We start from the raw sequence: 22,923 nt of genomic DNA, 5'->3' as shown, positions 1-22,923 counted from the left end.
GTCTATATAACAGTACAAGCTATTTACCTCTGTGATCAAGGCGCCGCTAAAAAATGTTTGTTGGTGTTAGCTCTTATACTGTAATAACAATATCTTTAATATCTGGTTAATAGTCAGGTCAAGAGATGTAAATGGAGTATTGGTGCAGTTTTTGGGGTGTTTTTTTAGAGGGTTTTATGGGTGCAATAGATTACTCGCATTGGCTGCATTCTTAGCCACCTCATACGTGCAGTTTTGTACAAGTTAAAATGCATAAATAAAAGAAAAACATATGTGTTCTTGTCTTATTTGAATAGGATGATTTTTGCTGCCGCCTGGAGTAGCCTTTGTCCACACCCACAGTCAGAGATCCACTAAATTGTGTCCTCCAATCACTGGAATTGAAAAACTTATTGCAAAGTAGAAGAAGCGGACAACTAAATCAGAGGGACAAACTGCAGGGTGACACAAAAAAAGCTTCCATCACCTAAACTTGAATAACTTTTTAAATAATTAATCAATTATTTTTATTTTTTAGATTTACCAAGAAGAATCATTGTTCTAAAAGTTTTGAAAATTTCAACTTTGAGATGCCATGGACAACTGAACAAAAGACATTTACAGTTTAGGCCTATTTTCGGCTGAATTCTATCCACGCGGCTCAATTGCAATTCAAAGAACGGCTTGGATGTCGTGAATTTCCTGCCCACACAATGATCGACAGTTGACTCAACAAGTTCCAATCCCATGGGACTGTTAATAACCTCAATCGTAAAGATACTAACAGACAATCACACTCTGGATGACCGAAATCATCAAGGACACCACAGCACATTGAAGCAGTCAGAGACTCTGTTGTTAGCAGCCCACGCGAGTCTGTGCGTCGACGAAGTCAGGAGCTTGGAATGAACCGGGAGTCTGTGCGGAGAATTTTGATCGCAGATCCAGCTGCCCAACCTGGCGAGTCAGCCCCTTTGCGGCATGCAGCCTAGGCGTCCAGAGAGCAGACATTTATCCTTGTGCAACATGAACTAGTTCTTAAAGTTACGCAACGGAGAAGAAGCTCCAAGGAGACACCTGCAACAGCCTGCGTCCCAAAGTAAATACTGAATAATATTATAACAATATTTCATTAACTACTATAGTTATTTGTATCGCATGCTAATGTAATGTTTTTTAAACAATAATTATTATCTAAAAGTTAGTTTTTCTTGTTAAAAGGCATGTTACATGTTAAAATTGTGGTGTTTTGGGGACACTAAACACGGATTAAAATGGACTTTTATTAATTTTAATGGCCGCGGATGCTTTAAGTATTTTGCTTTAAGAGCTCCTAAGTCCAGGTAAAAATGTCATCTTAAATGTAGTTGGAAAAAAAAAAAATCATGCTAAAACTGGTTAAAACAATCCCTTTCAATGCAATATCTGTTCAATTGCCGACGTTCATTTTGCATCCTAAGCCCAGTCACACTCTGCACTGAGGTCCTAGGGCAACAAGCAGCACTCCCATAAAACAATATTCTAATATGAAATAGACAGTGATGACTAAGCAGCGTAGTGGTCTCATTATTGAGACTTCCTCCTCATATAAGCCTGTCTCTGCCTCACTTTCAGTATCCAAGACAACCACGGAAATAAACATAACCAGTCATTCAATTTGTATTTTAGTTTTGATCACTGTTTTTTATTCCTGTATTTTATGTCACTCTTGTGTTGTGTGTACAGTGATGGGGACTTACTTTAGCTGTTTATTCAGGTATAATTTTAATATAGGTTCCCATATACATGTCACGCGTTCGGCGCACTTGTTGCGCGGAGTTGCCACTTCGTGGATGCACACACTACCAGTCAGCAGGATTGCAGGTAAGAATACGTTTTAATATAATAAAACAAAAGAACACTGGTGCAAAAAAGGGGAAAAACAAAGCGCGTGCCAATGCACGGAAAGCTAATGCTAAAAACGTAGCATGGAAACAGAAAACATTAAACGACGTGCCACACGCACGTGAAGCTAAGGTGGAACTTAGCACAAAATAATCGAGGGCACAAGGATACAAAACGTGACGTGTTGCGAAAAGCAAGTAATGGACCGAGGACGAACTAAGGAACCAGGTGGGCTTAAATACACAAATAATTATTAGAAACAGGTGTGTGACAGGAGCCCGTGAGGAGGAAAACAATACGTTGCCATGGTGACTAACACAAACAAGGAAGTGCTCAAACAAAGATCGGCAGAGTCCAGAAACGAAACATGAACAAAGACATAAATAGGGCAAATCCATTAACGATCCGAGTCACGGATCGTGACACTACCCCCCCCCCCCAAGGGGCAGATCCCAGATGCCCCAAAAACCCCAAAGTACAAAGAACCCCCCCCCCACACAACAAGATAGTCCAAAAGAGAAGGGAGGGCGGAGGGAGGACTCGGTGGAGGGGTGGAAAGTCCCGTGTCCCGTATCCACCGAGGACACCACAGGCGGCGGCGGCGGGTGGGACGCCGCGGCCACAAAAGTCCAGGCGGGCGGGCCCGCAGAGGCCACATCCGTGGCTGACGAGGGCCAGGGCGCGTCCTGCGGGGAGGACGCCCTGGGAAGGGCCACCACCGTGGCCGGCGTGGGGGTGGAAGCACCCGCTGAGGAGGACGCCCGAGGTACGGCCACACCCCTGGAGGTGGAAGCGTCCTGCGAGGAGGACGACCTGGGCACGGCCACACCCACATCCGACGCGGAGGGAGATGCGCCCGGCGCGGTTCCGGACCTGATGCTCGGCGTGGACCCGGGCGCCGACATCGACGTCGACTCGGGCGTCGTATTGGACGTTGACTTGGACATCGTCTTGGACCCGGGCGTCGTTTTGGAGGCCGATTTGGACGTCGACTTGGACTTGGACGTCGGCTTGGAGGCCGGCTTGGAGGCCGGCTTGGACTCTGACTCGGACTCGGAGGCCGGCTTGCACCTGGACTCGGACTCGGAGGCCGGCTTGCACCTGGACTCGGACTCGGAGGCCGGCTTGCACCTGGACTCGGACTCGGAGGCCGGCTTGCACCTGGACTCGGACTCGGAGGCCGGCTTGCACCTGGACTCGGACTCGGAGGCCGGCTTGCACCTGGACTCGGACTCGGAGGCCGGCTTGCACCTGGACTTGGACTCGGAGGCCGGCATACACTTGGACCTTGAGGTCGAGCCCGGCGTGGTGCTGGCGTGGGAGGTTGTCGTGGTGCCGGCGTGGGAGGTTGGCGTGGTGCCGGCGTGGGAGGTTGGCGTGGTGCCGGCGTGGGAGGTTGGCGTGGTGCCGGTACTGGGATTAGTCTTAGCCGTGGACTTGGCGTTGGAGGTTGACGTGTTGCTGGCACTGGGGCAGGTGGCTTGTCTGTTGACGCGGGCGGAGCCAGCGGCAAGGCAGGCAGCAACCTCAATGGAAGGAGGTCCGCCTGTGCCACTGACACGCCATCAGCCTTGCCCCCCCCCCCCCAGGAAGCAGATTCCAGATGCCAGATGGAGTTGGTGGGGGGGGGGGTTTGTGCGAGCTTGGAGGCAGTCGAGGGCATGGGAGGGTGGGCGCTTGGAAGCCTGGGAGCTGGCCTTGTGCGTCGCACGCGTCCCTCAGGCAGATTTACAGCAGGTGCCGGGGAGGGAAAGCCACATGGAAAGCACCTGGCAGTCGCTGCTGAGGGGAAAGTCCTGCACTCCTTTTGTGCACTACCCTGCGCGGCGCCTGGTCGCCGCTGGAGTCCTCTCCTCCTGGGTGGTGTGACGTCACCGCGCGGCGTGCAGCGCGCTGAGGGGAATGTCGGGGTGGCTTGAGACTGGGAGCGAAAGCGTTCCTCCGCGTCCGCTATCCTCGCCATGAATAGCTCCCAGGCCACCACTGCTTCGGCTGGGAGATCCTCTTCCGGCAGCTCAATGTCGTCCTCGCTCTCCCATGGACAAGAGTCTGCTCGGAGCTCCCGGAAGATCTCCGATTTTTCCTCATCGGAGAGGAACACCTGTTCTTGCTGGGGCTGGAGGAGTGCGAAGTGGCTTTTGGCTCGGTCCATTCTGTCACGCGTTCGGCGCACTTGTTGCGCGGAGTTGCCACTTCGTGGATGCACACACTACCAGTCAGCAGGATTGCAGGTAAGAATACGTTTTAATATAATAAAACAAAAGAACACTGGTGCAAAAAAGGGGAAAAACAAAGCGCGTGCCAATGCACGGAAAGCTAATGCTAAAAATGTAGCAGGAAACAGAAAACATTAAACGACGTGCCACACGCACGTGAAGCTAAGGTGGAACTTAGCACAAAATAATCGAGGGCACAAGGATACAAAACGTGACGTGTTGCGAAAAGCAAGTAATGGACCGAGGACGAACTAAGGAACCAGGTGGGCTTAAATACACAAATAATTATTAGAAACAGGTGTGTGACAGGAGCCCGTGAGGAGGAACACAATACGTTGCCATGGTGACTAACACAAACAAGGAAGTACTCAAACAAGGATCGGCAGAGTCCAGAAACGAAACATGAACAAAGACATAAATGGGGCAAAACCATTAACGATCCGAGTCACGGATCGTGACAATACAGTACAGAAACCTGACTTACATTTTAGTCATAGGAAGGGTACATGGTCGTAAAGCAAGGACCACCTGTCCTCGGATTATAGAGAATATCCAGTATTTTTTGGGCAATTTTTTTTAACTTAAGTTCTACTCATTATTTTTTCATGTTTTCCATGACATACAAAAAATATTTATTTGCGCTGACCTTATAATTATAACAGAATAGTTTTACATACCTGTCAATATTTGTATGTTAAAATATAAAACATTTGCAAGGGAAAATAGAGGTGATTACGGTAATGAGTTAATTGTCATCAACAAATCGTTGTTAAATCAATCATTGAAGAAAAAAAAAAACATGCAAAATATTCATGTGTAATATAGTGTTTTGTTTTTTTTGCGAATATGTCATTTCTATTGCCTTTATGTCTATCCATTGGTCTCGTGTTGTTGATTTTTTTGAATCACATAACTAGCAAGCTGCCAGGCACAAACTAATAATGGTAAAAAAAAAACATAACAAAAGATTTCCTGGGAAAAATGGCAAAGTTGACAAGTACTGTATGTAGTTTTGTTGAATAACTTGTACAGTACATACAGAGTATCATAAACAATTAGAGCAGGGATTCTCAAACTGTGGTATGTGTACCACTTGTGGTAAGCGGGCTCCATCTGTTGGTGCGCCAAATAATTACTTGATTAAAGTACAATGTTTTATTTTTCTACATTCACACACAGTGTTACAGTTCAAAATGTGTGTAGTGTTAGATTGGGTAAAATTTTAAATACATTTGTTAAATAAAACCCTCTGCCTTGTTTTTAATGAATATATTTAGGCCTACTACGCTGCCATATCTTAATGTTGTTCTTTATAGTAGTGCTTGGAGAGCCACCTTTTTTCTGAGGTGGTACCTGGTGAAAAAAATATTGACAACCACAGAATGAAAGGATGCCTAGTGGTGTTTGCTGTGGTTGTCTACAACCAGAGATTTATAGTTGTGTTTGTTTTTAAGTCTAGTGTTCCCTCGCCACTTGACGCTTCACTTACTGCTGTCCTAGGGTCTGATTTACTAACATAAAAACACCACATGCTAAACAGCGTGTGCAATCGATAAAATAGTGTGTACTAGTTAGCGTGTTATGTGCAATTTATTAAAATTGCGTGTGTAATCGAAAAGTGGTGCATACCGCCTTGTTTAAATGAGGATTTTTTTGTGTACTATACGGGGCATCATCCCAGAGACTCCCTCATTTAGTGCATATTCATTTTATCTACCTGTGGCGTTTTGCTACAACTTTTTATGGGCATTATAGAAGCAGTTGTGCGGTGCATCCACTTTTTTTTCCCCTTTTTTAACCAATCTAGGTGCATGGGAGGGAGGCTGCACTTACTCCTCTCAAAACGGAAAAAGCATAATTAAAAAATGTTTTCTGGTAGAAGAAATATTTCAATAATATATATGTGAAAAAAACGAACGTCATTAAAAAAAAATACTGAAGGACACCAACACACATTAATCAAATGTCTTTTAATCAGCCCTCCAAGGGCGGTATAGCTTGGTTGGTAGAGTGGCCGTGCCAGCAACTTGAGGGTTACAGGTTCGATCCCCGCTTCCGCCATCCTAGTCACTGCCGTTGTGTCCTTGGGCAAGACACTTTACCCACCTGCACCCAGTGCCGCCCACACTGGTTTAAATGTGAAAATTAGATATTGGGTTTCACTATGTAAAGCGCTTTGAGTCACTAGAGAAAAAGTGCTATATAAATATAATTCACTTCACTTCACTAAGTCCTCTGGCATCTATACAATTACGAAATTATGTAGCTGTATTTTAATTTTTTTTGCTAGCGTCCAAAATGCTGACGCATGAACATAGAACGAAGAATTTTCTTCTCTGCAGCGCAATCGCTCATCTCGCAGCCGTGTATTGGACTTTCAGTTTGCTCGTCCTTCTGTTACTTGTTACACAAAACACACATTAGTGATTGCAAAACAGTGATGAGTGTGGATGAATCTCAGCAACAAAACTGGAAGAAGAAAAAAATAACTTCCAAGATGTTCAAAATTGATTGAAGTGATGTTTTGCCAACAGTCAATTTTATTTATGTTTGTTTATTTATTTCGGATTTTTAAGTTCATGATCTTTCCAATTATAATGATAAAAAAAATAAATCAATAAAACGAGACATCTAAGTTTACTGCGTTTGAAAATAATACTTTCCTTGTTATTATGATTAAATTAATGTTTAATATGGTCTTGAAATAATGCCGACAATAATACAGTTTATCGACAATCATTTTGGAAACAATATATCATCCAGCAAAATATGTTACAGGCCCAGGTCTATAAAATATTCATCCATCCATCCATCCACCCATTTTTTTGTACCGCTTATTGCCTTTGGGGTCGCTGGCGCCTATCTCAGCTACAATCGGGCGGAAGGCGGGGTACACCCTGGACAAGTCGCCACCTCATCGCAGGTAAAATATTCATATAAATCAAAAATTAAATACCGTCCCAACTTCGTAGAAATTAATCTACAATAGGGATGGGGATCCGGAACATCACCCCCATGATAATGAAGCAAACACTGTTTTAGTGTTTTCTCTTAATTCAATCCTGACAATGCAGATATCCATTAAAATGTTCAACACAGTGAATACTTTTCAAAATTCCTCTGCTGAACTTTTTTTTGGAAAGTTTCGGGGAAGTTTAGCTAACATTTCGTGTGCTTGCAAATGTAGCTGGCTATCAAATGAATGCAAATTTACTTAAATGCAACAAAGACTAAAGCAGAAATAATAGGCTCACCACCTAAACCCATTTTAACTTCAAAAACACCTTCCAAGCATTCTCCCCCTTATGTCACAAATAGGGTGTCTTCAAATAGAATCTTACAAAGGTTCTCAAAATGAGCGTGAAATGATTAACACAAAGGAGTCTTGAAGTTTCTAAAGTATTCTTTAGATCCCTTATACCAAAGGACAGGAAAAACCTTGGCATAGACGGCAGAGGTTTTTGTATGGTCAAAGATGGGGTGGACATGGATTAGCAATGAAGTCACCTTCACAGTCTTGAGGGGGGATAAACAGGACAAAACACCACCTGAGGGACTTTAATGCGTGGACACAGGGGATGAGCAAGCGTCCTCCTGAAAATATGCGTCTGCTTATCTAACCTTGCAGGGAGAAAGAGACTTTCTGAAAAGCTCAAGGACCTTTCCATGTCTGGTAGGAAAAATAAAACAGCTAGGTAAATGTATGAATTCGGATATAATATTTTGTATTTCTTTTTTTTTGTCATACGTCGTTGAGCCTGTCCATTACACTGATGGATTCGGATAAAAGGGGACATGTTTAAGATGGAGATGGATGACCAGTGCTGTGAGGCCTGCTATCCACAATTCCTCTTGCTCCTGCCAAACTATCAGCAAAGACTCTTACCCTTTTAGCTCCGAGACGGTTGCCATGGCAACTTAACTTCCTGAGCCCGGGGCCCTTATGAGCACTAACAAAGACAGCGGTCCTCCATGCTGGGAGCACCCATGCTCTTATTTTTATTTTCAAATAATGATGTCTTTTTTATTTATTTAACCTTACCATGTCAAAAATAAACTAAAAGTTGCACTGAGCATTTGTGGATAGAAGGGAGTGGAGAGAGAAGCGGGAAGAGGAAGAAGGGAGAAGGGAGAAATCAAGCGATGGCAGGCAGAAGAACAAGCGCTGAAGTACTTACTTCCCTGTTAATCCGAATCTACAGGGTGGCAAGGTTGAGGAAATGGGGAGGGGAGTAGAAAAAGAAGACATATATGCGAGTTAATGAGAGAAGCTTTTTTGGTAGAAATGTGATTATGAAAAATAATGTGAGGTGACATGTGAGAGTAAATGTTTTGCCAAGAGTTGGCTTTGTGCACACACACACACGTTTTGATTCTTCAATAAGTTGAAGTCCTCCCAATAGATCTGTTTTAATGACTCCAAAAAGATGGCGATAAACACGCCATGATGTTGACATCGCTTCATATGGCTAAATATACATTGTTCCCATTGTACATCATCTATGAACAGTATTTCCTCAAATAATGGCCTCCGTTGAACAGATATTGACACAATCAAATTGGTAACATCCCAAGAAAAACAAAAAAAATAGGTGGCTCACCACTAATTTCCTTTCCTCGAGCCATGTTTACACAAAGCGATACAGTTCAGCAACATAACAGCGAGACAAAGAGAACATTAAAGTGTGTGAGTTTTCCCTGCCCTTTTGTGGGTTCTTCCGAGGATGTCGTAGTCGTAATGGTTTGTACAGTCCTTTGAGACATTTGTGATTTAGGGCTATATAAACAAACATTGATGATTGAAAGGGCCCCTGTAATGCTGACAACATTGGCATTTATTTCATAGTTCTGGACCTAAAGGTCTACAAATAAACTCCTCCTCAAAATAGACACAGTAGTGATTTTAGGCTTGTTTTCTAATGAGTTTCACCATATTTTGTAATGCCCACGTGTAGCTCCAAAATGTGGGAGCGTCACCCACAGAAGACTGGTAGTAAAGTGGAACTTTGATTTACAAACCCCTCTATTTGCGAACCTTTCGGTTTACAAACATGCCTCTGTGCTTCATTCATTCATTCTGTGTGCCAGTGTGTGTGAGTACATATATACCGTATTTCCTTGAATAGCCGCCGGGGCGCTAATTAATTTAAAACCTCTTCCCACTCCTCCGCTTTTTCAAAGCATGCGGTAAAAGTAAGCAGGTGCTAATAATTTTAAAACCTCTTCTCATCCCTGCGCTTACCAATAGCATGCAGTATAAAATTGAGTGTGATAAAAAAAATATGTATATAAAAAATTATTCTGCGTCCGCGGCCCGGTTGTTGGGGACCACTGCTCTACAGCAGTGGTTCTCAAATGGGGGTACACGTGCCCCTGGGGGTACTTGAAGGTATGCGAAGGGGTACGTGAGATTTTTTTTTTTAAATATTCTAAAAATAGCAACAATTAGAAAAATCCTTTATAAATACATTTATTGAATAATACTTCAACAAAATATGAATGTAAGTTCAAAAACTGTGAAAAAAAAATGCAACATTCAGTGTTGACAGCTAGATTTTTTTGTGGACATGTTCCATAAATATTGATGTTAAAGATTTCTTTTTTTGTGAAGAAATGTTTAGAATGAAGTTGATGAATCCAGATGGATCTCTATTACAATCCCCAAAGAGGGCACTTTAAGTTGATGATTACTTCTATGTGTAGAAATATTTATTTATAATTGAATCACTTGTTTATTTTTCAACAAGTTTTTAGTTATTTTTATATCTTTTTTCCCAAATATTTCAAGAAAGACCACTACAACTGAGCAATATTTTGCACTGTTATACAATTTAATAAATCAGAAACTGATGACATATTTCTGTATTTTACTTCTTTATCTCTTTTATATTCAACCAAAAATGTTTTGTTCTGATTAGGAGGTACTCGAATTGAAAAAATGGTCACAGGGGGTATATCATTGAAAAAAGGTTGAGAACCACTGTTCTACAGCATATCATCGCGCCCACTTTTACACCATGCTGTCTGCGTGCCGGGCGGACGCATGCATTTCTCTGCTTCTTATACGAGATTGCAATGCATACTTGGTCAACAGCCATACCTTTTACACTGATGTTTGTGATATTAACAACTTTAAAACTCTTACTAATATGTGCCACACTCTGTGAACCCACACCAAACACATTTCTGGAGAGCATTGGCTCTGTGGCACATTATAGACGCAGCATAGGGATTACCCATAATGCCGTGCATCCGTGACTCTTGGCTATATTATACATGCGCCCCCAACCCCGCCCACTTAACCAACGCGGGGGGCTGGGTTTGGTGCCAGCGGGTGGATGCATTGGATTCTGGGTAGGTGTTGTGTTGCGTTTGTGGTGTGTTGCAGGGCCGATGTTCTCCAGAAGTGTGTTTGTCATCGTTTGATGTGGGTTCGCGGAGTGTGGCGCGTATTGGTAGGAGTGTTGTATGGGTGTGGAACAAGACCCCTGGTTTACACATAATAAAAGCAAAAAAAACTCCTCCCCTATTTAGAAAATGACGGCAGGGGAAGCGTCACTCGTGACGTCACGAATTTGACCCGGCGGTAAAAATAAGGATGCGCTTATTAACTTGGGGAGCGAGTGTTACCCGGCAGTAATTCAAGGCAAGCGCATATTACATGCCCGCCGGCTATTCAAAGAAATACGGTATATATATATATATATATATATATATATATATATATATATATATATATATATATATATATATATATATATATATATATATATATATATATATATATATATATGTATATATTATATATATACATATTAAATATATATATATATATATATATATATATATATATATATATATATATATATATATGTATATAAAATCAGTTCATGAATGAGTATGGCCATGAATGAGTACATCCGTTTGGCCACAGTGACTAATGGAGAAGTCTGATCTACAAAATTTTCAGGCAGCGTAACCCTTCCCCTTCGAGCTGTCCTGGATGAACTGAAATTATTTTTTCCAAGGATGAACTGAAATTATTTTTTCCAATCATTTTGGAACTTGCAAGCGTACTCGTCGTCGCCATGTCTCTCCTTCGTTCTTTTGCTTCGTCTCTGTTATGTTTTTGGACATTACTACTTATTGTAGTTTTGAAGCAATGCGTGATGAGAATCCAGATGTTGTGTGTCAGTGTATTAATGTGCCGGCTCGAATAAACACACGCTGAGAAATAGTTCCGTGCCTGCCTACTTTATGGGTTATAGATAAACCTATGGATAACGGAGACATATATAATAGTCTCCTTTTTAGGCGAGAGAAGACGCTAAAGGCAGTGCCTTTAAGGCACGCCCCCAATGTTGTTGTCTGGGTGGAAATCGGGAAAAATTGGGGAGAATCGTTGCCCCGGGAGATTTTCGGGATAGGCACTGAAATTCTGGAGTCTCCCGGGAAAATCGGGTAGGTTGGCAAGTATGGCAGTACAGTACAGTACAATACACACAAGGTGGACCCTCTACATTACATCCTGTTTACACAGTCCATTACTTGGTTCTCCAGCATGTGTTTCTTTTCTTGCCATTTTGTCTCGCAAAATGTGTCTATTTTGCTCAACTCAATGTGGGTTCAAAAAAGTCAACAAACCAGCCTGGAAAGAGGGAGGGATACGCTGTGGACTTAAACTTATAGAGGAGAGAGAACTTAACACACACTTCACATCCGTTGTCCATCATTTGCAGAAAGCAAGGTAAAAAGGATTTTACGTCTTGACTTTTTTTTTTTTATTATATAGTTTTTGAGAGCACCAAAGACACTTTTTCACATTCACACACATTATAGTGTCTTCAAAGTGTGCATTATTTTACTAAAATATGGGGCACTATGCTTCAGTATATGAACTTTTTGATTTACGAACAATGTTAAAGAACCAATTAAATTCATAAATCGAGGTCATAGTGTATGTGTTGTTGTAGCATCTTCATCCCGAAGCTTGTTATTTTCATGCCGACTTCAAAATATCCACACAAGGATAGAGAGGCTGAGTCAGAAGCTGCATAAAAAATATTTTGTCTATTATTATTTCTACAAGTTTTGACCACTTTACATTGACGTTCAGAAAGCAGAGAAGAAGAAGGGACGTTGCTAGTGTTGTAATGTTGTCCTCTTCTACTGATAGTTTATTGCTAGACATGCATCTTAAATTGAGGTGAAATGTGCTTGAGAAAATGCATAAGTAACTTTATTGATCTTTGGGAAAATGGCCATACCAGTTATCTTTTAAAATGTAATGAAAAGTATTACAAATGTCATTTACTGCTTAAGATACTACTCATGACAGGGAGACACTGAAGATACAGAAACATAGCCTATGATGTCTGAATATTATCATACTCTAATAATATAATGTTAACCATATCAGTTTTGAAGTAATCATGGATGACAGAAACATGAAAATAAGTGATCAAAATAATAATTTACATGCCTTACATGCAGGGACGGCGTGGTGCAGTTGCCAGAGTGTCCATGCGCAACCCGAGGGTCCCCGGTTCACTCCCCACCTAGTACTGACTTATTCACGTCCGTTGTGTCCTGAGCAAGACACTTCACCCTTGCTCCTAATGGGTGATGGTTAGCGCCTTGCAAGGCAGCTTCCTCTATCAGTGTGTGAATATGTGTGTGAATGGGTGAATGTGGAAGTAGTGTCAAAGCGCTTTGAGTACTTTGAAGGTAGAAAAGCGCTATACAAATGCAACCCATTTACCATTTATCCATACTGTTTACGCGAGGAAATGGGCTCCAGTTCTGTAGGTCAGTGGTCCCCAACCACCGGACCGCGGCCCGGTACCGGGCTGTGGCCCGATTGGTACCGGGCCGCAGAAGAATTTTTTATTTAAAAAAAAAAAATAATAATAATAATAATATTTTTTATTTTTTTTATTTTTTTATTAAATCAACATAAAAAACACAATATACACTTAAAAATAGTGCACCAACCACAAAAAACTCCCTTTTTCATGACAAAAACATCCCTTTTTCATGACAAAGAAGAAAGAAAAAAAAAGGACACCCCCCCGGGCCGCGGGACAAATTATTAAGCGTTGACCGGTCCGCGGATACAAAAAGGTTGGGCACCACTGCTGTAGATGACATCACACCAAGAGGGGTAAATTACAATTAATTATCTACCGATTACTGAAAAACTAATTAATATTATGGAAAATTAATGCCGATTCAATTTCAGGGGCAAAAAATATGTTACTATAATTCCGGTCATCGGGACACTGTGGGTCCTTTATTAGTGAATTCTGCAAAAATATAGCGAACATGTAAGAGTCCTCCTACCATAAAACACTGGACAACAGCATGTCTATCTTCACCCTTACACACGCATTGGTATGAATAGGGCCTGATAGCACACGCAAAGCTGATCTACTAAACGGATTGATCTACAAAGTGGATTGAGTCTGTTAAGTGAGCAGAATAAGACGTTCAATCTATTTTGCGTCTCTGTCTTCATTTATTTGCAAAATATATGCTGATCATCAAAACGCCAACAGTATTGAGAGAAGAAATTGCAAATATGATTCTTTTGCCCGAGCAATGTGATTTATCAACACCCATCACTGTTTTGCGAGCACTATTTTTGTTGTATTCAGAATGTGTAATAAGGACGTGCAAACTGGTCAGTGCTCATGCTGCAAAGACAGACGATGGATCCTCTGTCCTACGTGTGTGTGTCAACATTTTGGACTAACAAGAGATAAAAAAAAAATATTAGACATATTGTCTATTCAGCAACATCATTTTATAAGTGTGTAGCTGCTAAGGGACTTAAGGGGCTGATTAAAACAAATTCAATTGATGTGCTTTGGTGTCCTTTAGTATTGTTAATGCCATTGTTTTCACATAGAATATATATCATTAAAATATTTAAGTATGCATTTTTCTGCATCTTGAGTGGAGTAATTAAGTGCAGCTTATCTTCAACGAGCGCACCTTGGGTGGGAAAAAAAAAAGTGATTTCATTGTGGATTTACTGCAGAACGCTGCAAGTAGGAGCATGACAACATGAATGTGCAGTAAATGAGTGTATCTATGGTCCATCCATCCATCCATTTTCTACCGCTTATTCCCTTTCGGGGTCGCGGGGGGCGCTGGCGCCTATCTCAGCTACAATCGGGCGGAAGGCGGGGTACACCCTGGACAAGTCACCACCTCATCGCAGGGCCAACACAGATAGACAGACAACACTCACACTCACATTCACACACTAGGGCCAATTTAGTGTTGCCAATCAACCTATCCCCAGGTGCATGTCTTTGGAGGTGGGAGGAAGCCGGTGTACCCGGAGGGAACCCACGCATTCACGGGGAGAACATGCAAACCCCACACAGGAAGATCCCGAGCCTGGATTTGAACCCAGGACTACAGGACTTTCGTATTGTGAGGCAGATGCACTAACCCCTCTTCCACCGTGAAGCCGTGTATCTATGGTGATACCCTGTATTATACACGCAAAATCCTCATTTAAAAAAAGCGGTCTGCACCACTTTACAATTAACCCCGCAGTTTTAGTAAATCGCATGCAACATGCCCAATAATAGTACATGCTATTTCATATATTGTACACGGTGTTTAGCGCGTGATATTTGGGTTTGAGTAAATCAGGTTCAAAGAGCTGTGACGAGATCTTGTGTCACAATATTTCAGTCATGCATGCAAAGCCATAAAACATTTTAGAATTTAAAAAAAAATTCTTGATTTGTGACTCAGGAACCATAATTTTAGGGCTAAAGAGGCAAGGCAATTTTAATTATAGAGCACACTTCATACACACGGCAATTAAAAGTCCTTCACAGAACAAATTCATAATTACATTTAAAACAAATAAAATAAAATAGTGTAGATGAAATAATTTCAATTGTCATTTGTAAAATTAAATAAAACTACATCAGCTTGGATTTCAACATTGCCAATGTTGAAACGCAGCCTCGTCATGTTTCGTCCTGACTTTGGGCACCTGCAGGAGACCAGTCTTTCAGGTTCTCAGGGCTTGAGATGGTTCATATAGCGTTCACCTAAACATAGGCCGTCCCCACTTAATTTTTGGTAAAAATTTGTTGTGTACATATATTGGCCACGTACGTCTACGTCTAAACATTGGAACATGAAATACTTTGACGGATGCTTTTATTCATTCAGAAATATATCAAAAGACGTGCCTTGTAACAGGGCATACAGTAGAAGTCATTGAGCACGTCCCTTATTCTCCGGCCTCCACCCGTTAGTGGTGATGGATGTCCGTTATAGGCATAAACTGTTTTTTGTTTTTTTTATTGGCTGGGTCGATTGTCTTCGGCTTTGGGGTTGTGTTGTGTGCATTTTGTAGTGTCTTTGCCATAATAAGTGTGAGTCCATAATGCAGTAAATGGCTGACTGAATGTTTGTGTGAGTGTTTGATTTAATGTGAATTATTTCATTGGTTCACTGTGACCATTTTTTATTGGTTAAATTTATTTGCAGCATGTAAAGCTTGTCAACCTAGAAAATACGTAAATTCGCCGCAGCGGTGCATAAAACAGCAGCTTATAGTCTGGAAATGATGGAAAATCTAAATATCTGTTTGTCTGGTCAAATATTTTGTCTTCTTCAAAATACCGGTAAATTACTGTGTGTACGATATTGAGTGTCATCTCATCTCGGGAGTGAAGCGTATTGTTGTTGTATTCAGTAAAAGGCAATTATTTGAGGAAATACAAATTTTAATAGTGTTTCTCAAATTATAAAATAATGTGACTGATGAAAACAAAACACCAGTTAAAATTCATGAAGCAGCAAGTGCACACTCTATCCATCATTAAGCCATTTAAATGATGTGCTTACGGACTTTGGAATGGTTTTCAGGTTTGATGTGTTACATGGGGAAATGCTGTGCTTTCACAGGACCATTGAAATAGATAGAGGCTCATTAGTTAATAGTAATTACAAAAACAGCAATTGTGCATGTGCAGTAACATTCATGATATCGGTTCAGCCAAAGTGAGCCTTCAGCTGTGCCTCTGTCGACGCAAAGAAATGCAACACAGCAGGAGCCATGACATATTGAACTGCACTTTCTTTTTTTTAGAGGAGGAGGAGCAGGCTGTCAAACGTATGCACAAGTCTGCACCTCTTCCTTAAGCAAAGCCCTCCAAATCAAGCAAAGGCTCAGGCATTAAATGACAGAAAGAGAGAAAGTATGCGGCTCCTTGTCACCTTTGTTTTAAAAGCTATACCGACTCGCTCAGACGAATTAAATATTTTCTATACAATATAATTACGGCAAGTAGATTAGCGCTATTCATTTTGTTGTATTGGCCTTGTCAGGCTACATCTTTCTAGCTAGACTGCATCCATGGTAACAAAAGTTCTGCCTTTCTTGTATATATATATACTCCATAAAGCATTTCGCCAGCAGCTAGGATTCGAAAGAAAAAATTTAATAAAACCCTGCAGCGGCTAGCTTTCACTTGATATGATTTGTTATGAAAGGTTAATCCAATCAAAATCAAACGGGACCCCCGTGCATAGCTTTATCATTCTGAAAAATGCTATTCCTTTTAAGGACTTTGACAGAAACAGGATACTGCTTTTTTCAACCTTTCACAGAAAGGGTTGCTTTGGGTACGGGGGGGGGGGGATCTGCCTGCCTTAGCTCCTCACAAGGCACCGTATCGAGTTCCAGTGTGAGGCGTGCAAAATAAATCTTGTGAGACAAAGAATCAGATTGCCACACTTGCCTTGACATAACTCAACAAATCCACAGCAGAGACAAGCACACATTTCTATCTTTAGCTGAGAGATACAACTATATTTTCCAACATTTCATGTTTTTTTGTGTGATTATGAATGATAACACGTATGAAAGACAACATGTAAAATCCATTTAGCTGATTCTAATGACAGGTGAATATTACTGTGAAACGTGAGGCGTGGAAAAACACTCAAGGTTAACAATGGAGAGGATCATTACCCATCCCTGATTTCCGATCCCCACCACGCCCATCTACAGATTGAATAACATCAATCAAGTCAGTCATTTGGAGAGATTACAAAAGAGGTTCATCTCCTCTGCCACGTATTAAATGCAGTTACTCTGCCGCGTTTTAATAAAATTGAAAGCTGACATGGGGTCGGCGGTACAGGGTTCGACACGCATTGACATGTGTCATGAACACAACTCAATAACATTGTTCCACTGGATGAAAGCTTCCAGGTTAAAGTGGGCCAGCAGACTGATTGGCTTAAAGGACAAATATTCGCTCCTTGTAGCTCCTGTTAAAAACAAAAGAGAATGAAACTTACGTCGATGTAGTTGGCATTGATGTAGTCGGAATTAGGGTCTCCCAGGAGAGGGTTGAGCTTGACTCGGTGGCGATCATCTGAACAAAAAAACGGAAGCATGTTGAAGTATTTGAATTCCTGCTTTATAGTAAAATTACTTACATCCCAATAAGGTGTCATGTCGTCCCTTAGTTTTGTCTTTCTTCTTTGTAGTGCAGTCCCAGCCATCAAAGAAGCTCTAGACACAGGCAAAAAAAAACCACTTATTACACATTTCAGAAGCAGTCTCTGTCCATTAACTTCCTTTTTTCAATGTAATGGAAATAAGACATTTCATTTCTGACGCACGATTGAGTTATAGTTCAAGAACGACTAGATGTTGTGGAGAGGTTTGCTGTTTCATGAATGCTATGCAATAAAAACAGAACAGGGCAAAGAGCATACACCTGCACTCAAACTTGTGATGTGTTGTATACAGTGGGGCAAAAGAATATTTAGTCAGCCTCCGATTGTGCAAGTTCTCCCACTTAAAATGATGACAGAGGTCTGTAAATTTCATCATAGGTACACTTCAACTGTGAGAGACAGAATGTGAAAAAAAAATCCAGGAATTCACATTGTAGGAATTTTAAAGAATTTATTTGTAAATTATGTTGGAAAATAAGTAATTGGTCAACCATTCAAAGCTCTCACTGATGGAAGGAGGTTTTGGCTCAAAATCTCACGATTCATGGCCCCATTCACTCTTTCCTTAACACGGATCATCGTCCTGTCCCCTTAGCAGAAAAACAGCCCCAAACCATGATGTTTCCACACTCATGCTTCACAGTAGGAATAGTGCTCTTGGGATGCAACTCAGTATTCTTCTTCCTCCAAACACGACGAGTTGAGTTTATACCAAAATGGATACATGGTTGATACAGCAGAGGATTGGTAGAATGTCATGTGGTCAGATGAAACCAAAATAGAACTTTTTGGTATAAACTCAACTCGTCGTGTTTGGAGGAAGAAGAATACTGAGTTGCATCCCAAGAGCACCATACCTACTGTGAAGCATGGGGGTGGAAACATCATGATTTGGGGCTGTTTTTATGCTAAGGGGACAGGACGATTGATCCATGTTAAGGAAAGAATGAATGGGGCCATGTATCGTGAGATTTTGAGCCGAAACCTCCTTCCATCAGTGAGAGATTTGAATGGTTGACCAAATACTTATTTTCCACCATAATTTACAAATACATTCTTTAAAATTCTTACAATGTGAATTCCTGGATTCCGTCTCTCACAGTTGAAGTGTGCCTATGATGAAAATTACAGACCTCTGTCATCATTTTAAGTGGGAGAACTTGCAGAATCGGTGGCTGACTAAATACTTTTTTGCCCCACTGTATAACTTGGATTATATATATTGTACATCAGCAGCACTTCACAATTTGTTATGTTCTTCCAAAATGGAATACATTTGCCCCCAAAATTCGACAGCCGATACCCTTCATGACAATGTGAAAATGTTTAGTTTTTTTAATTTAGCAACTTTTTTTTTAAACATAATAAGATGTAAAATAAGGATGCAATTATTTTAAAATCTTACGGTACAGTATTATAGTAGTACACCCACCGTACGATATTTTTGTGATATATGTCCAAAAAAAAGGACTTAAAAATAGTGTCTAAAATGAAGTGCCACAATTGTTTAGGATAAACACACTTACCTTAACTGAACTTTAACTGGCCTAATGGTTAGAGTCTAATGGTTAGAGTGTCCGCCCTGATATCGGTAGGTTGGGAGTTCAAACCCCGGCCGAGTCATACCAAAAGACTATAAAAACATGGGACCCATTGCCTCCCTGCTTAAAGTTAAAAGTTAAAGTACCAATGATTGTCACACACACTCCTGGTGTGGCAAAATTATTCTCTGCATTTGACCCATCACCCTTGATCACCCCCTGGGAGCTGAGGGGAGCAGTGGGCAGCAGAGGTGCCGCGCCCGGGAATCATTGTTGGTGATTTAACCCCCAATTCCAACTCCTTGATGCTGAGTGCCAAGCAGGGAGGTAATGAGTCTTGGCACTCAGCATCAAGGGTTGGATTTGGGGGTTAAATCACCATAAATGATTCCCGGGCACGGCACCGCTGCTGCCCACTGCTCCCCTCAGCTCCCAGGGGGTGATCAAGGGTGATGGGTCACATGCAGAGAACACATTTCATCACACCTAGTGTGTGTGTGACAATCATTGTGACTTTAACTTTAGCATAATGCGAATATGTTATAATAAGTATTATAAGTGCAAAGAATTGTGTGGGAACATCTACCGTGCCTCTCAACTTTTAAGTTTTGAGTCCTCCTACAGTGGACATTTTTATATCCGTTATGAAAACGCAGTTTTTCAGGAAAGCTAACTCACATTTTAACTTAACCATCCATCTATCCATCCATTTCCTACCGCTTATTCCCTATGGGCACACATACTGTATCTTCGGGCAGTTCCTCTTTGCAGCACCTTTCAAGCTCCATCAGGTTGGATGGCAGGCGTTGGTTTTCATTCTCGATGTCTCTGTACATTGCTTTATTCATCTTTCTCTCTATTCTGACTAGTCTCCCAAGATAGGTTTGTCAAGCTTGTGGCGTCGTATTCAAAAAAACTTGAGGCTGTAATTGCTACCAATGTTGCATTGACAAAGTAATGAGCAAAGGCTGTGAATATTAATGTGCATGTGATTTTTTTTAGTCTGAATAGTTTTGCAAGATTTAAAAAATACATATATTCATAATGTCATTACAGGGTGTTTTCCTATATAATTCTGACTGTAAAAATGTATTTATTGCATTTTAATACAAAATGTGGAAAACATAAATCACTGTGAATATTTGCTTGATGCACTGTATATAAACTATATATCCATCCATCTGGCTCATCTTAAACACAATTAAACTTTCAACAAATGTGACTAAGGCACTCACAAAATATGTTTGACATATTATTCTAGTCAGTCCCTCAAGGATTTCACAAGTTTTTTTATAAGTATTGCAGCCAAAAATATCTGAATTTATGGCAGTTTTTCCAGAATGTTGCGACAAAAGGTTTGGCAATGTTTTTGGGCTTATTTTTTTTCCCAATAAGATTGAATCAATTTGTGATTTGATGCATTTTTTAAAATCAATGTTCTAAACTTTACTTAAAAAAACACAGGGTTTCAACAAAAATGTAATAAATACTGTATCAATGTTTTACTCATTTAATACCGAAAATACTTAATACAAATTAAATTTTCACTGTCAACATATTACACTGTTTTAATACAATACAACCAATAATAATATTGATTAATTATAACTACGGGAAAACACACAAACAAAGACTTCCTTGTTTTTGTTGTCTGATCTGTCGTCCACATGTTACAGACATTCTCTGTGTATGTTTTCCGCTTTGTTTATCTTAAACATTCATTTATGTTCCAATACATGTACTCCTGCACGATACGAGCATTTGTGAACTGTTGAGAGCAATCTATAGTAGTAATTTTTGGTTCTAAAAGAGAGACAATGAGAGATTATCAGCACACATCAATACCTCTAACATGTAAATGTCGCCTCTACGCTAGGTCAGCATTGCAATATGTTCTCAATTGTCTTACCTTGGATAATATAAGGTTAAATGAATATATAAATGCATGTAATCGAGGAAGTAAATGTTTATATACTACATTAACAAGAAGGCTTGGCATCGTAGACAGGAACAGGAAGTAGGTCCAAAGTAGGATGACACTTGTGCCATTTGTGCAATAAAACGTAAATATACTGTTACACATTGTTGTTCCTGCCATACTTGTCAACCCTCCCGGATTTTACGGGAGACTCCCGAAATTCAGCGCCTCTCCCGAAAACTTCCCGGAAGAAATGTTATCCCGGAAATCTCCCGAAATTCACGCCCCCTCCAGCTCCATGCGGACATGAGTGGGGACAGCCTGTTTTCACGTCCGCTTTCCTGTTATATAAACAGCTTGCCTGCCCAATCACGTTACATCTACGGATTTTTAATAAAAAACTGCACACACAAGAAGACAAAGCAGAAGAACGAGGAAGTTACAGCCATGGCGACGCCGTCTGTAATAGAGTGATTCTATGTTATCTGTTGCCATTTCCTGGTGAATGTTGGCTATAGCGTTATGGGGTTGCTTTTTGATTGGCCAACGATTTACGTGGTGTTGTGCACCTCACGGCAAGTGACTCTCACCAGTACCAAATGGCAGAACAAAAGTTACTGAAATAGTGAAAGGTAAGTGTTGTTGTTTTTTTAAATAACCAGCAAGCACAGTACAGTTAGTAGAACAACTGTGTTTTTATTACTGTGTATTTGATAGGTGCCATCTGAAATTCAACTATTTCTTTTATTTATGTATATAGTAAAATAAATATATATAGCTGGAAGTCATTGAAAGTCAAGTATTTAATATATATATATATATATAAATATATATATATATATATATATATATATATATGTATATATATATATATATATATATATACATATATATATTTATATGTGTGGGAAAAATCACAAGACTACTTCATCTCTACAGAACTGTTTCATAAGGGGTTCCCTCAATCATCAGGAGATTTTAATAGAAGCATTCACATACAATGGTTTATATACCCCTCATGAAACAGTTCCGTAGAGATGAAGTAGTCTTGTGATTTTTCCCACACGTACATATTGCGCTCTACCACGGTATCGAGCACTATTCTCTGGATAAGACATATATATATGAAATATATATGAAATACTCGAGTTGGTGAATTATACTCATCCCCTCTTAATCACGCCCCCCGCCCAAACCACGCCCCCAACTACTCCTCCTCCCCACCCCCGATCAAACCTCCACCCCCCACCTCCCGAAATCGGAGCTCTCAAGGTTGGCAAGTATGGTTCTTGCGTTGTCCAAAAAGGCAACAAACACAAGTTTTAAATAAACAGTTGATATTTTTTGACAAATTTGATTGGCAAAAATAACAGTGATAAGGCCAAAATGTGTCAGTTTTGATAACTTTCAACATCCAGCGGTCTATTCATCTATCTACTGTATCTCAATGTGTACTGCTGTTATATTCCTCATCTCTTTCCCAGAGGCAATCATCAAACTGTAAAAAAAAAAAAAAAACAGTGATAGAAACGACAGGCAGACCAATTGGTGCTTGGAATCACTCTAAAAGTTCAATATGGATCCTGTATAAAAGGCTGAAATCATTTAAACAAGTGGAGTGTTTTTTTTAGGCCACAAGTTGTATTTCTCAGCTCAAACCTACGTTGCAGCAATAAGCATGCAAGGCTTACTACCTACACTCTTCACAATGCAAGAACATCTTTGCTCTTGAAAATGGAGCAGGCACTAAACCTTTTAACAGGCCATATGTGTTGCAAGTTCTTCCACTTGTCGTCTATCGCTCAAGCGTTCACCATGGGGGGCTAAAATTCCCTCTACAAATAACCTCCTCGGAATAATGCACAGAGACACACAT

The 22,923-nt window shown here is 40.6% G+C and overlaps 1 protein-coding gene across 4 annotated transcripts in view; it reads right to left on the bottom strand.

The window, feature by feature from the left end:
* Positions 1–22,923, bottom strand: part of LOC133562154 (receptor-type tyrosine-protein phosphatase U) — a 565,556-nt gene that overhangs the window by 81,030 nt on the left and 461,603 nt on the right. For 2 of the 4 annotated variants that reach the window (XM_061916074.1, XM_061916076.1), the window contains 3 exons: positions 17,565–17,640; positions 17,424–17,500; positions 8,258–8,275 (listed from right to left, as the gene is read on the bottom strand). In XM_061916074.1, the coding sequence (XP_061772058.1) occupies positions 8,258–8,275; positions 17,424–17,500; positions 17,565–17,640 (171 nt within the window). The remainder of the gene's footprint in view (positions 1–8,257; positions 8,276–17,423; positions 17,501–17,564; positions 17,641–22,923) is intronic. The other 2 variants (XM_061916075.1, XM_061916077.1) reach the window with 1 other exon arrangement.

Source organism: Nerophis ophidion, linkage group LG11 (genome assembly GCF_033978795.1).
Source record: "Nerophis ophidion isolate RoL-2023_Sa linkage group LG11, RoL_Noph_v1.0, whole genome shotgun sequence".
NCBI lineage: Eukaryota > Metazoa > Chordata > Actinopteri > Syngnathiformes > Syngnathidae > Nerophis > Nerophis ophidion.
Note: the sequence above shows the minus strand (reverse complement) of the source record. Positions and strands in the feature narration are given on the sequence as shown.